Source organism: Phytophthora parasitica, assembly GCF_000247585.1.
Source record: "Phytophthora parasitica INRA-310 unplaced genomic scaffold supercont2.52, whole genome shotgun sequence".
In the NCBI taxonomy this organism is placed as follows: domain Eukaryota; phylum Oomycota; class Peronosporomycetes; order Peronosporales; family Peronosporaceae; genus Phytophthora; species Phytophthora nicotianae.
In genome coordinates this window covers 14,692-26,979 of record NW_008649038.1, presented here as the reverse complement: position 1 = coordinate 26,979, position 12,288 = coordinate 14,692, and the positions used below count along the sequence as shown (strand labels likewise).

Below are 12,288 nucleotides of genomic sequence, written 5' to 3'. Positions count from 1 at the left end.
ATTCAAAAAGCCATTTTAGAAACCACTTCAAGTGCAACAAATGCTTTTTTTTAGAACACCGGATGGAGTGGATTATCATAGCAGACTATTTTCCAGATTTTTGCGATTTGGATACGTCCTGGCAAATTCGATCGGTTCTTACGAGACGGTCATGGACGTCAAGTGGGCGAAGGACCCTGGAGGCAGCACCAGCTTCTTACGGGAACGCAACGCGCTCTCGGCGTTGATTTTCTCCAGCAACAGACGGAATTGCTCCACTTCTCGGTCGATCTCGTCTTCCTCCGGGTCGCGCACCTCCGTCTCCGAGTCGCCACTCCCGTCCGTCAATGCTAAGGCAGGCTGCTGCTTCTCTGATGCTGCAGACTTACACTTCGGAGATGCTGGCGTCTGCGACTGAGTATTTGTATCTCGAGAGCTCACCTTCTCTGTCGCTTTCTGTGCTGCGGCCTCTTTTTTGCGGCGCTTCTTTTCCTTTTTGCTCTTCTTCTTTCGACTGCTAGTGGAGGGTTTCTGACTTGCCTTGAGGTCGGCAAGTTCGTCACGCAGCAGTTCAGCCTGAATAGCAAGCGAGTGCTGCAATGCCTCTTGATACGCGTCTTCCAGCTGTTCTCTAAACTTGATGGCGAGTACTTCCAGCAGATATTCCTGTGCCAGATGTGACGTGTTCGCTCCAGGACATGTGTCATCGACATCGTCGTCGTCTTCGCTGTTTTCGCTTTCATCGTCATCGAAGCCCGGCCGGAATGGAGACACGTAGCTGAACTGCTCGCCACAGCGGATGAGATCCATAATGAAGTCCGTATGGTCCTCTCGAATAATGATATAGCGTTCCTCTTTCTGAATAAGTCGCAGCAGCTCGTCTTCCTGCCGTTTGCCCACTTCTAGCGCTGCCAGATACTCGTCCGACAACATACCGCCCTTGCCGCCGGCACCCCGTCGCCCTTCGCGCTCCAGTTCATATTTAAACACCAGTTCCTCCTCCTCTAGCACCAAATCCTCCATATCTTCGTCTGACTCGTCCTCCAACTCGTCTGCCTCCTCGTCGCAATCCTCTTCATCGCATTCGTTATCTTCCTCATCGCTATCGTCATCCTCATCATCCAAAAACGGAGGGAAAACACTGAAAACATCCTGCAGAGAGCGGCTCCCTGAGCGCTTCCGCTCGTGGTCTTCCCACTCTGCAATGACATTGTCGTGGCACTCGCAGCACAGATTTTGGCCCACAAGGAACTGGTCCAGCGCTGTCAGGTACGTCTCGCGGCGGATTCGCAGCAATCGCCGCTTGGCCACAAGTGATAATTCCCTCCAGAAATTGATGAGCTCCTCGCGAGTGTAGCCCTTGGGACCGTTCAGCCCCGTCACGCTGTTATTGCTGCTTGTGGAGCCCGTGGAGGTCACTGGCGCAGCGGATTCTCCACTTCCAGCGCGCACTGCTCTGGGAGTGAAGCGGCTGCTGAGTTCTCGGGTGAAGTCGCTCTCGGTCGGCCACAGGTTGCTGTCGTATCATATACAGAATGGTCATCAGTTGTGGAGACGTGTGACTTGATCGCCATTGACAGGGACAGCTATTTACCGATACTTGCGCGCCAGCATGAAGCCTGACGAGCGTCGCATCAGACGATGACGGTGAAGCAACAGGTCCGACTTGGCGCCGGTCGTCTTCGTATCGCGATGGACGTGCGTCGTGGTCTTGGGGCCTCGGCGCGTCATTTTACGGGGAGAGCTCGATTTATTTTCTGCGACTTTATCTTTTTGGCTGTATTGGCAGACTCTTTTGATCCTAAAACCCAGTGGTTTTTCTGTCACCTTGGAAAAGAACCACTAAATCTTGGGGGTGATAAAGTATTTAGGTGGTCTAAAACTAAATGAATTATACCAAGTTTCTTCTTCAGTCTTCCACAAAACAACGAATGTCTTCACTTGCAGCGACCCAAGCCGACGGCTACTACTACCCGGCAGACTGGAGACCCGAGCATGGCTCGCTCAATACGTTCCACGGGTCTCACCCATTGGGTAAGCGCGCCAAGAACCTGGCGAGCGACGGCGTGTTGGTAGTACGCTTTGAGATGCCCTTCAGTGTCTGGTGTACTCATTGCGACTCGCACATCGGACGGGGTGTCCGCTTCAACGCGCGCAAGAAACGAGTGGGTAACTATTTTTCGTCTGCGGTCTGGGAATTCCGCATGAGCTGTGCTAGCTGTAGCGGCGAGATGGTGATCAGGACAGACCCCAAGGCACGCGGCTATGAAATGGTAAGCGGTGTCAAGCAGAAGGCAGGGACAGTGGACACCGAAGAGAGGCAGACGGAACGCCTGAATGACCCCAAGCTAGCCGCCAAGCTTCAGGATGATCCGTTTCTCAGACTAGAGCACGAGAATGAGGACAAACGAGCAGCCAAAAAGCGGTCGCGTGGACTCGAGGCCCTCGTGGAGTTGCAGGATGCTGAGTTCAAAGACGACTATGCCAGTAACTCGGCGCTTAGATCACAATTCAGGAGCAAAAAGAAGCAGCTTAAGAGCAGAGAGCAGGAGGCGAAGAGATTGGGCCTCGGTATACCGCTGCTCGACGTGCACCAGGACGACGTGCTAGCTTCGAGATTAGTCGTGTTCAAGGACATCACGCAAAAGCGACGAGCACGTTCGAGCCATCGGCCTACAGAATCGTCAAAGGCACGCTTCAGCGGCTCGAGAAAGGCTACTACTGCTGCGAGAGTGGACTCGTTTCAGCACTTCGGCGACCCCGTCGGGTCTCAACTGCAGCGACTCAAGGCTGCCAAACGAGCTGGGAAGAAACGGACCGCGACAGCATCTCGGAAATGATCTTATCGGTCGCAGTTCCTAATTATTAATGCACGTGTACTGGTGACCAACGCTCGAAGGCGACGTTTTACTCAAAAGTGACAATTTATCAAATATTTTCTCCATAAAATAAAGTGTCGTTAAGACTTCACTGCAGCAGATCAGTAGGCTCACTCAAGAGCAGCACACAGACGCGGGACGTCGCTACAGAGCACCGCGAGTGACTTGAACGCGCGATCTTCGTCTCCCTGCCACACTTGCAAACACTCCTCTGCTGTCAGCACCATTTCGCTCGAGTAATTCGAATCTTCACTGTAGGCACAGTAGGCCAGTAGCACGCGTACGATGCTCCTCTTTTCGCTTTCGCTGGCTTCTGCTGCGTGTTCGTCCACATCTTTCGTAATGACCTCAAAATTGTCGTGTTTGCCGCTGATAATAAATTCCTCGACGCGCATCGAAGTGTCGGAGATGCTCGAGGCGAGCTGCAACAGTCGCTCGCCCTCCGTCCGGCTAGCATCGCTCTCCTTCTGGTTGTTGTCCGGATCGGCATAGAACGCTCGATCTTCTTCTAGCTTCGGTAACAGCTCGTACTCGTCGTCCAAGTCGCTCAGCTGGTTCGTGCCGTCAGTGTCATAGGCCGTCTCGTCGTCCTTGACTTCTGCTGCATTGTTGTCAGTATCCTCTGGTGAATCGCTCTGTTCTGCTTCTTCTTGTTGCACTTCGGCCTCTGCCTTGAGACTCTCAGCCTCCAGGTTGGCGCTGTGTTGCAACTCTCGAAGCGTCTTTGTCGGCCGGGGGGCTGTCTCGAAGACATCGTGGAACTCGTCGAATACGTCATCGTAGTCCTGCGGTGGTAATGTGCGCTGTGGGCTCGCGCTCGCGATAAACTTCTTGGCGATGAATACGAGTGACGTAATGAACGCGGCCCTGGCACGGGCTGTAGCTGCCGCGGCCCAGCAACTCATCACAGCGGCAGTAAGCGCCATCTTCGACGAAAGCGCACGCAGCAATGCCGCCTGTTGCGCCGCACACCGTCGATGCAGTGGCGAGCCGTGACGCTGGCGGCCTCGCAGTGCACCAACCTGCGCCTTTACGATTGCATATACGGCCTCAGAGCGGCTGTGCGCGCGACAGACCGACGAGACGAGGAAGTTGCCCATGCTCGTAGATCAAAATGTATCAATGCCCAGCAGCTTTTCTCAACCCAAAAATAGCTCCAAGTTGAAGCGGCGCTTTTTCCGCGAATCACAGGCGCTTATTGGGTGTTCGCAAGGAAAGCTTCATGTATTGACGTGGATCGATTCCTTGGATTGTACTTCGCCGTGCATGAATATACTGATAGACTTAAGTTCTATTCCACCATCGTGGCCATGCATTGAGCTGGCACTATTATTCCTGATCTTTTTGGTGTTGTACGCCGTTGTTGTGTAACCGAGCAGGTCCGTTCTTCGACCAAGACCTCTTCAATTTAGTATGCCAGGCTGGAAATGCGAGAAGATTGTCTTATTCGGTATTCAGTCCGCCGGGCACTGGCTGTCAACCAAGCTCTGTGGCAGCACGTTGAAGCCAACATGCTGCCCAACTGTAGCCATTCATAAAAAGTAACGAATTTCATTCACTGATCAACGTCCACCTCTTTGGGATTGCCAATGGATGGTACTTTTGTATTTTTTTTTTTTTTTGGTATTTAATACCTGTTGGCAGGACCTCACGCCATGCAACGTGCTACTTCCGCAGAAGTAGGACTTGAAAGTAGAGCCGGGTTAGATTTCTCGTAACTGGAGACCGCTTTGTTTGTTTTCAAGAGCCGCCGCCTTGGTCTCAATGGCTCTCTTTACAAGAGGGTTCTGTGTAGTCTCATAAAAAGTATCTTCAGTCAATAATGATGTCACTATGTCCTCACACTGCATTTATTAGCGAAGAAATGTACTTTAAGGTTCACCGTCGCAAACGAGATGAGATCCCGGAGGTTCGAGGACTACTTGCCAGCACTTCGGCCAGAATGACCCGGAAGAAGGCGCAATCGATTTCTATGGTGTCGAAGGGGAAAGATAAGGCTTGGATAATGAGTGCATTGAATGAACTAGGAGACACCGTGTGTGTGCCGCTCAAGTAGATGATCCTCTTGTGTTGAAGAATCAAACCTGCATTACCGGTAAATGACCTTCCAAATATCAAAAGTTGACTTAATATAGTACCATAAATCGTCAATGGCTCTTTCCTGCAAAACTGTTGACTAAACCAACATAAAGTTACACAAACTGAAGTTGCAAATGACACAGCTCCACGGCGCCTGTTACATCACTCTCTAATCCGCGCCGCCAGCCACACGCGTTCCAGCCGCCATTTGCAGACATGACGGCGCAGGAGTTCAAGACCGTGGAGCAAGATAATAACGAGGCCACCACTGCGGTCACGCCCGAGAAAGAGGACGCTCCGTTCGTGTACGAGACGCCAGGCTTCTTCTCCGAGGACTCGCGAGTGCCGCAGTGGGCTCAGAACCTTGCGACCGACCTCTTCAGCTTCGTGACCATCCACTACAACGTCTGGGGCGTGCCCTTCCTTGTGCTTTTCTACTATCTCTACAGTATCGGCTACGGCTACATGCCCGTGGCGCTCGTGGCGCTCTACCTCCCGTCCTTCCTGAGTGGTGCCCAGAAGACAGCAAAGGGGAACCCGTGGCCAGCCTTCCGCTCCAGCGGCATCTGGGGCCTTAGCGCCAAGTTTCTCGGCATCAAAGTCATCCGGGAACAGGCACTGGACAGCAACAAGAAGTACATCTTCGGCTTCCACCCGCACGGTATCATTGTGCTGTCACGCGTCTCCACGTATGGCGGCAACTGGGAGAAGGTCTTCCCAGGCATCGAGACGCGAGGTAAGGCGCTTCTGGCTGAATTTATTTTACTCGTAGGTATTAACTGTATGGTGGTGTCATTTGTCAACAGCATTGGGTGCCTCAACCATGTTCTACGTCCCTCTGGGCCGTGAACTCTGCCTGTGGCTCGGCGGCGTCGACGCCTCCCGCTCCACAGCCGACAAGGTTCTCAATGACGGCACTAGCATCGTCGTGTACCCCGGCGGCGTACCTGAAATCTTTAAGACGGACCCCAACTCCAAACTGAACGAACTCGTGCTGAAGAAACGTCTCGGGTTCGTCAAGTTGGCCATGCGCCACGGAGCGGAGCTGGTGCCAAGCTTCGTGTTTGGAGAGAAGTGGCTCTACAAGTAAGTGGACAATGCACTTTGAAAATCGATTAGTATACTGACCTCCCGTGTTGCAGCATGTGGAATCCTCCTCAGGGAGTGATCGACTTCTTCCGCAAGACGCTCAAGATCCCGATGATCATCTTCTGGGGCAAATTCATGTGGATGCCCAAGCAGCCTCCTAAGGGCAAGCGCTTTGGCGTCGTGTATGGTAAGCCCATTCCCACAAAGCAGACGGACAACCCCACTGAGGAGGAGATCCGCGCTGTGCACACCCAATACGTTGCGGAGATCGAACGTCTGTTCTCGCAGTACAAGAAGGAGTTTGGCTATGACGACGACGAGACTTTGCTCATCAACTAGGCTTGAAACTCGAGTTACGCTGAACATGTCAACATGATTCTATTTTTCTATGGCGTCTGTCTTGGACACCGAGTCGACGATACTGTCCTCGTCAAACATCCGCAGTAAATTGGCGTAGTTGGAGTCGTATTTGGGGCCTTCCCAGTAGATTTTATGGCACACGCGACAGACCCAAAACTCAGTCACAACCTCCAGCACATTTGGATGCACTTCATCCTCCGTTTGGTTGCGCACGTAGTCCAAGTCGACGACATCAAACCCCTTGGCGTTACAACGCGAGCATCGCGACATCATCTCGTCCTTGACGAGTTTCAGTGCGAAGTGGGTCTTAATCTCCTGGAACTGTTTGAATGGGTCGTCACTGGACACCACGAAGCATGCGCCGGCATCACGTCGATTGGCCAACTTCTTGTCACGAGTGAGTAAAATACGTTGCTCGCATACAGACAGAGCCAGTAGAGCCGCCTTGTGATCCTGGCTAGCGGTTTTCTTGGGGACCGAGTAGGGATCCCAGATAATCACGTCCATCCCAATAGTTCGGAGCCACTTCCCAACACGCGCCACCATTGAATCTGCGAGGAATTTGTACTCTCGAATTGACACTTTTCTCTCTTGACGAGCAGGTGGTTTAGTAGCTTGTTCATTTATTGATTCGACAGCGGAAACCCCCCTTTGAATGTCGCCTACAGTCTCGATGTCGATCAGGGCGAAGTAAGCCTTCGAGTTGAGCCACAATAAAGATTCATGGGACCCTCCACCACACACGAGAGATTTCACATGTTGCAGCGTGCTGCTGGCGTAAATTCGAACGCGATGATCTGATTGCTCTCGGTGACCAAAAGGGGGGATTGTCCCTGGTTCGAAGCCAAAGTAGTCGCAGCACTCTGCAGGTGTCGCGAGTTTGATTCGTCTCCGGCTGACACCGCAGAGCATCGCAAGTTGAGCGGTGTCGAGCTTGCAGTTCGCCTCGATGCAAGCAACGCACGGTTCCTCTGTGAATGGGTAGACAGCAACACTTCAACAATTAGTACAGATTGAAGCTTTCAGGGGGCTACACTGCGCTCACCATCGGCAAAGAAGCAGATAGCGTTGACCGCTATAAACGTAGCTGGTTGTTCGGAATCGCGGGATTGTTTGAGAAGGTTTCGGACAGTAAGAGGATCAAGGAACGTCAGTGCCGTGTCCAAAATCTCTTGATCTGCTCCAGCCCCAGTCTGTAAGTGCTTGAGTTCATTTTCTTGGTGTTTCCTTTTGCGTTCTTCCCAGCAACCCTCAACGTCTTGCGGAGTCAACAGATTTGCCACCACATCACCACATAGAGGCTTCTTTCTACTCTTCACCCAGTCTTTATGGTACTTGTTCCGTAACGAAATAGCCTCCACTGTCTCCTCATTCGTCAACGGGGACGGATACGCAAGTTCATGGATTTCAGCTGCTGTAGCTTCCCAAGGTGGTAGCTTGGTATCTTCATTCTTACGGCTGCAAAAGCATCAAGTGTGAGTGTGTAGTCACATTGGGACAGACTGTAAGATGCCCAATACTCACAGTTTGTTAGTGATCTGAACAAGACAGTAAGCGTCTAGAGCGGCATACGTGAGCTGGGGTTCTGTGAGCGGGCGTACATCCCAGTTGGACATTTGCATTCGCTTGATCCCAACACAAGCACAAGCAGTACAGCAGTCAATGAGAAACATGACTAACTAAACAATGCTTTCGAGTTACCTTATCCAGAGGACTACCTAGGATTGTGCTTGTGGCATTCGACAAGCTGTTCCCCACTGACACCCCGAGTAGCTTGGATACAACGGCACTCAACTGTAAGAAATGGGACGTGATTAGTGGTGGCTAATGATTACCAAGGTGCTGCGGAGCTTACCTCCAGAAAGGGAGTGATGTTAATCAATGAGGATCGTTCGGGAAATGTCTGATGGAGCACTGCATAACAAATGGCCATTAGGTTAGTAAAAACACTTAAGTACCTAATTGTTATAATTGCAGCACGATCTGTACCTTTTAAATCCGTGTCAAAGCCAAACCCAACTTTGAGGAGAAAAGGATCGGCAAACAAACGTCCAAGCAAAGTCTCGAAGAGAAAGTCATTATCCTAGAGCAAGAACAAAAAGTAAAATACATTAGCCAGATACACCATGCAACCAGCAGATTCAGATCTTACCTGGAGGGCAAGCAGGTCGATAACAAAGACCCGTGATGACGACGAAATTTGAAGAATACTCGCCATGGCACTTGTTGTTTTCGAACCAGTAGCGGCTGCAATTTTGCTTGACGTTGGTTTCCACTCCACATCCAGACCAACGATTCGCTCTGCAGCGAATGCGGTGCGACTTGGTGCATTTATCGGTTCGTTGCTGTTTTCCAAACTAAAATCAGAGCCTCTAAAAAGGTGATCCATCGCGCTTCGTAGAGATTCTTCAGTATCGCACATGACAACGGATTCACTGCCCAACTCGAATGATAGACAGCCGTTCAATGCAGCTGCATTTGCGGAGTGTGAAAGTCCATTCGTCCTCAACAAACCTCGTTTCGCAATCATGTCCGCTACTTGAGCATCGAAATCTGGGATCGCAAGGATCTGAGCGAGTCGAGAGGCCCACTGGATTTCACCCGCAGCCACCATGTGATCGAATAGCAGTTTTTGCAGTGAGAGATCGTTGCCAGCAAAAGCTAGCGCCATTTGCCAGCGCTGGCGCTCGATAAGCTTCATTAACCCGTCATGGCAGTACTGGAGATCTACATCAAGTAAGCATTCATTAGTACAGTCCATCTAAATGGGCATGACCTTGATACGCACCAATATCAGGATACTCTTCCTGGAGACCAAAATTGTTGACGATGCGATGCGCCTACAGCAGATTACAACAAATGGAAGTAAGTATATGACACTGGAAGCTCGAGGAAATCCACGATAATATTACGCGTTTCACATCCTGAATGGCAATGGCCTCATCCACCAGCACCTTTGCCAGCTCTGCTCATCACAGAATAACGCGTTAGGACCCAATATAACAGCACAACTAAGCATTCGTTACCATTGTTGTCTGATTCTCCAAAAGTCCTTGCTAGGAGCTCTGCAGCTGACCAATCCTTCCACTTGGTCATCGTCCTGACGGTCGAAGCGAAGGACCAGTCCAACGAACTGAAGATAGTACAGAGTTTGATTAACCCCGTGTATTTCTTGGACGCAAGCAAGCTCTGAGCGGCATCTCGAACGGCTTGGGGGTTGATGTCCGTAATAGCAAACAGAGCCATAATTTCAACTACCAGCTTCTGATCCTGCATCAGGAGAGAGAACAAGTCGTTATCACTGAGCCACCCAACTGCATCCCACCAGATACACATACCACAAAAGTTGAATCTTGTAGCCCATGCACACAAAAATCTCTCAATGCTTGGTTCTCATTACCTTGAATGTGGCAATGGCGAAGTTGTTGTCTCTTTCCCTCCCCTTCTGTGAGTTTTCTCAAAGCGTTGATCACCATAAAAGCCAGCGGGGCGTAGGGCTGCGACCTCTTTTTCGTCTTCTTGTCCATAGGTTTCTCCGTTTCTGTCCCAACTAACTGCACCATATCCTTTTTTCTATCTGATGTATTTCGCTGGGACGTCTCTTGTGCCAGTTGTAGCACGACAAGCACGGCAAACACCCAAAAATCGCTTTCATCGCCAGCACTGAGCTCCTCGAACGTCTGCACCAACTTCGTCTCCATTTCTAGGAATTTGCTGGTCCTGCGTACAGTGGCTTTGGTCATGTAGAAAGCATCGTGGATGCAGAGCACCCACTTTGAAGCCACGCTCGCGTCTGCCAGCGCATTGTTACGCAGCACAAAGAGCTCCGACAGTTGTCGCTCTAAGTTCATTTACTGATTTGCGGGAATGTAAATTTCGTAAAAGTTTAAATTAGATCATTTTACAGATCATTCCCAAATTAATCACTGAGATACATAATAATCTATCAAGATTGATACCTTGTCACCAGGAGTTGATACAATACAAGACTGATAAAGAGAGTGCATGCTGCATCCAACTCAAACCTCAGACGAGCGGGAGCGACTGTACATAAATAATCTGCTCCACGAGCATAGATTGTGAGTTTTTACCGCTCGTTCATTAAAGTATGGGAACAGGGAGCACTCTCCAGAATTTGTACGACATTGTACGCACTAGTTCGCTTATTGCAGGACACGGTATCCTGAATTTCCAAATGCAAGGAAGCGCAATCGATCAAGTAATCGGGATTGTCGCTGTTTTGTAGGATAGATCTTGCCATTTGTATGCAATCGTAGGAAAAATTGCCTCTTATTTATCCGCAATACCAATATTTGCACACTGGAATATCTTAGCGTTTGTATGCACACGACACATTGCAAGGTTGTGGTCTTTTTGGTTGTGATTTTTCCTACAGGTGGCCAGTGGCGTGCAATTCGTCAAAACGAATCAAGCCAGAGAGCAGCAAGCCGACCTTCCTTCTTCTACCAGCATGACCACGGCCACGCAACCCTCCAAGACCAACAAGACCAGCATAGCTGCAACAAGGGCGGCCAGCAGCGCTTTCAATACGTGTGACGCCGCGTCGAAGTGCCTTGTAGCTGTCGTAACTAGTTTCGTGATGCTAAATATCGCTGGTGTGAGAGGTCGATAAAAATCTAATGCAAGTTGACTATGTAGCGATGCAGCAGCCCTCGAACGTGCTGTTCGGCCGTCTATGATTAGTCATAGTGAAGATAATTTGAGCAGTGGGGTATCTGAGTGCGAACGTGACAGCTCCTACTATCCGGCGCGCACCCTGACGCCACAAGCGCCTGTCCTCAGTGACGCATGGGTGTGAACCACTATGATTAAGTTTTTATTGGCAATGGGTGTAGACGATGGGTGCGCATCCTTTGCACTGCATAAGTAGTTTGCTAGCCTAGGCAGTAGCTAACAACAGCCAGGATTTATCTCTTTAACATTCAATCCGTTCGCATTTTACTTCGAAGGACTCAAGTAGCTACGGCAAACGTGTGGTGATAAATGGAGTTGATGAGTCGAGTGCAGTGTATGGTACATCTACAGATGATCTCGGTGTAAATGGCGATAACGTAACAGCGCATGATGTCCGTGAGGCATGAATCTCTGGTAGAACGTAACAGGCTTATCGTGGCAGCCTCAGGGTGATATCGAAATGGACGAAAAAGAACGAAAGGGCAGCATAGTTTGACTCGACTGGACAAATTGAGTTGAGGAATTTACGCCATGTTCTTTTTTCGGGCTGAAGCGTTTGCAAGCGGCTAAGTTCCAATCAGGAGCACCAAAAGAATAGGGTAAGGATCCATTCCCATATTCGCTGTATCAGCAGCTATACCCAGCGACATTAGAAAGGCAGGACGCGGGTTTCACACATTTTTTTTTCTAACGACAATGGAACTTAATGTGCCGTTCGGAGTCAGTACGAACCCTGTGCATGCAGCACTTTAGTGCTCACGACGATAGCATCGGCTGTACTATGCATCAATCTAAGACGAATCAGGAAGGCACTGGACACAAGGATCCGCGCCACATGTACGCGAATCCCCGTAGTCCTGCATCCTGTTGGGTCACTTCATTTGCTATCTACTTAGCATGTCGACCAACACAACAGCCAGTGTCACTGTTCCCAGGCTCTCGTAAAAACAAATTCGGTTCGGAAATACGCTGCGTCAAGCGATCACACAAATGACTGGGCTCAATCATTATGGAATCATTCGATACGGAAGGGTGTTGCAACATTTTCGTGCAGTGGAACAATGGTAGGACCGTCAATCTCTAGTTTTTGTTGCGCGTTGGATGGTCTCTTGGTGGTGTTCAGGATCGATACATCCGCTACGAATCGGCTAGTGATCAGTATCTATGTGGTGGAGTGGGGTTCGCAAAATCGCGTTGCGATCCACTC

At 50.3% G+C, this 12,288-nt stretch overlaps 7 protein-coding genes across 9 annotated transcripts; 4 read left to right on the top strand and 3 right to left on the bottom strand.

Annotated features, from left to right (window-relative positions):
* Positions 1 to 9: 9 nt before the first annotated feature.
* PPTG_16285 (hypothetical protein) lies at positions 10 to 1,921 on the bottom strand. The gene is made up of 2 exons (XM_008913098.1): positions 1,574 to 1,921; positions 10 to 1,495 (listed from the first exon to the last, which is right to left on the bottom strand). Exons 1-2 carry the CDS (start codon positions 1,708 to 1,710, stop codon positions 139 to 141), a joined length of 1,494 nt encoding a protein of 497 aa, XP_008911346.1. The 5' UTR covers positions 1,711 to 1,921; the 3' UTR covers positions 10 to 138.
* PPTG_16284 (hypothetical protein) lies at positions 1,546 to 2,960 on the top strand. The gene has a single exon (XM_008913097.1). It carries the CDS (start codon positions 1,866 to 1,868, stop codon positions 2,817 to 2,819), a length of 954 nt encoding a protein of 317 aa, XP_008911345.1. The 5' UTR covers positions 1,546 to 1,865; the 3' UTR covers positions 2,820 to 2,960.
* On the bottom strand, positions 2,797 to 3,998 carry PPTG_16283 (hypothetical protein). The gene has a single exon (XM_008913096.1). The coding sequence runs from the start codon at positions 3,956 to 3,958 to the stop codon at positions 2,969 to 2,971; it is 990 nt and encodes a 329-aa protein (XP_008911344.1). The 5' UTR covers positions 3,959 to 3,998; the 3' UTR covers positions 2,797 to 2,968.
* A 724-nt stretch (positions 3,999 to 4,722) lies between these two features.
* On the top strand, positions 4,723 to 4,914 carry PPTG_23810 (hypothetical protein; the record flags this gene model as incomplete). The annotated part of the gene is made up of 1 exon (XM_008913095.1): positions 4,723 to 4,914. The coding sequence occupies one exon, from the start codon at positions 4,723 to 4,725 to the stop codon at positions 4,912 to 4,914; it is 192 nt and encodes a 63-aa protein (XP_008911343.1).
* Positions 4,915 to 5,054: 140 nt separating this feature from the next.
* On the top strand, positions 5,055 to 6,663 carry PPTG_16282 (hypothetical protein). Its single transcript, XM_008913094.1, has 3 exons — positions 5,055 to 5,673; positions 5,744 to 6,023; positions 6,080 to 6,663. The coding sequence occupies exons 1-3, from the start codon at positions 5,154 to 5,156 to the stop codon at positions 6,363 to 6,365; spliced, it is 1,086 nt and encodes a 361-aa protein (XP_008911342.1). The 5' UTR covers positions 5,055 to 5,153; the 3' UTR covers positions 6,366 to 6,663.
* PPTG_23809 (hypothetical protein) lies at positions 5,843 to 10,266 on the bottom strand. 3 transcript variants are annotated; one of them, XM_008913091.1, is made up of 11 exons: positions 9,725 to 10,266; positions 9,413 to 9,656; positions 9,299 to 9,351; positions 9,175 to 9,226; positions 8,539 to 9,113; positions 8,376 to 8,469; positions 8,242 to 8,300; positions 8,088 to 8,180; positions 7,911 to 8,011; positions 7,432 to 7,844; positions 5,843 to 7,357 (listed from the first exon to the last, which is right to left on the bottom strand). In XM_008913091.1, exons 1-11 carry the CDS (start codon positions 10,235 to 10,237, stop codon positions 6,405 to 6,407), a joined length of 3,150 nt encoding a protein of 1,049 aa, XP_008911339.1. In that variant the 5' UTR covers positions 10,238 to 10,266; the 3' UTR covers positions 5,843 to 6,404. The 3 variants fall into 3 exon arrangements, with proteins under 3 accessions (XP_008911339.1, XP_008911341.1, XP_008911340.1); XM_008913093.1 differs by having other exon boundaries at positions 9,299 to 10,266; XM_008913092.1 differs by having other exon boundaries at positions 8,539 to 9,226; positions 9,299 to 10,266.
* Positions 10,267 to 10,857: 591 nt separating this feature from the next.
* Positions 10,858 to 11,086, top strand: PPTG_23808 (hypothetical protein; the record flags this gene model as incomplete). The annotated part of the gene is made up of 2 exons (XM_008913090.1): positions 10,858 to 11,011; positions 11,046 to 11,086. 2 exons carry the CDS (start codon positions 10,858 to 10,860, stop codon positions 11,084 to 11,086), a joined length of 195 nt encoding a protein of 64 aa, XP_008911338.1.
* Positions 11,087 to 12,288: the final 1,202 nt, after the last annotated feature.